The sequence below is a fragment of the Zerene cesonia genome, chromosome 26 (genome assembly GCF_012273895.1).
Source record: "Zerene cesonia ecotype Mississippi chromosome 26, Zerene_cesonia_1.1, whole genome shotgun sequence".
Taxonomy (NCBI): Eukaryota; Metazoa; Arthropoda; class Insecta; order Lepidoptera; family Pieridae; genus Zerene; species Zerene cesonia.
Genome location: NC_052127.1, coordinates 1 through 1,422, shown reverse-complemented (window position 1 = coordinate 1,422; position 1,422 = coordinate 1). Strand labels below are relative to the sequence as shown.

The 1,422-nt window shown below is 70.0% G+C and overlaps 1 protein-coding gene across 1 annotated transcript in view; it reads right to left on the bottom strand.

Moving 5' to 3' along the window:
• The window catches only part of LOC119836980 (kelch-like protein 17), a gene marked incomplete at its 5' end in the record, with an annotated part of 2,392 nt that extends 1,059 nt beyond the window's left edge, over nt 1-1,333 (bottom strand). The window contains 2 exons of the mRNA XM_038362455.1: nt 4-371; nt 656-1,333. Coding sequence (XP_038218383.1) covers nt 4-371; nt 656-1,333 — 1,046 coding nt within the window. The remainder of the gene's footprint in view (nt 1-3; nt 372-655) is intronic.
• Between the last annotated feature and the right edge of the window lie 89 nt (nt 1,334-1,422).

The following is a 1,422-nucleotide window of genomic DNA, read 5'->3' as shown; positions in this document are numbered from 1 at the left end:
CACACGGCCGCGCCCACCGAGCGGCGCGCCGTGGGCAGCGGCGGGCCCGGCGCCCACGCGGCCGGCTCGCCCAGCGGCAGCGTCTCGGTGGCGGCCAGGCAGCGCCACTCGTCGCAGCCGCCCAGCAGCCACAGCGCGTCGCGCCACACGGCGGCGGCGGCCTGCGAGCGCGCGGCGCGCAGCGGCGGCGCGTCGCTCCACGCGCCGGCGGCGGGCGCGTAGCGGTGCGTGGCGCGCAGCGGCCGCCCGCCCGCCGCGCCGCCCGCCACGTACAGCAGCCCGCGCGCCTCGTCCGCCGCCGCCGCCGCGTGCTGCCGCGCCACCGGCAGCGGCGCCGCCGCGCTCCACGCGCCGCGCCCGCCCTCCGCCTCCTGCGGACCATCGGTCATTTCGCTCTTTATTTTACACCATAGAATTTTTTAAATGCTGAGAGTACAATTATTAACTATATTCTGAATGCTGTGGACGCCCATAATTTCTACTAATGTTTTATATATTATATAATGATGGTTTCCAAATAAATAAAATAAAATGCTCGTTTGGACGAATCGATGATAGGATCATCAGTTTTCTTTAAGATTCGGGACACGCGGTAAACGCGTAAAGGACATTAATATTTTTACACTAAAAATAAAAGTCAGAAAGCGGCACCGACCGGGTCGAATACGTCCACGGAGTCGAGGTCGGCGTAGCCGTCCGAGCCGCCCAGCAGGTACAGCTTGCCGTGCAGGCGCGCCGCCGGGCAGCGCGCGCGCGCCCGCCGCATGTCGGGCAGCGCCTCCCAGCGGTTCTGCGCCGGCGCGTACGCCTCGGCCGAGCGCAGCGCGCGCGCGCGGTCGTACCCGCCGCACACCAGCAGGCGCGCGCCCAGCGCCGCCGCGCCCACCGCGCAGCGCCCCGCCGCCATGCGCGCGCACGCCTCGCGCCCGCCCGCCGGCTCGGGCGGCGGCGCGTCGTCCTGCAGCGCGCCCAGGCGCCCGCCGCGCGGCGTGTCCGACGCGCTGGCGGCGCGCCACGCCACGCGCGCCGCCGCCAGCCGCCCGCGCAGCGCCACGAGCGCGCGCGTCACGCCGCCGGCCCCCGCGCCCGCGCGCGCCGCCACCACGGCGCACTCGTCGCCGTCGCCCGCGCCCGCGCCCCCGCCCGCGCCCCCCGCGCCCCGGCGCCGCGCGCCCCGCTCGCGCGCCTCGCGCTTGTACTCCTCCAGCTCGGGCGCGTCGCCGCACGCGGCGGGCAGCTCGCTGCAGTCGCGCAGGGCGCCGCCCGCGTCCACGTACAGCAGATGCACGCGCGCGCATAGCTCCTCGACCTGGTTTACGTTGCACGTTTCGAATCATTATATAGCGCTGGTAACAAGCATTTATTTATTCAATTAGACTTCTAGAAGTACTGAAGCACTTCTAAATCGTCATAACATAGTTT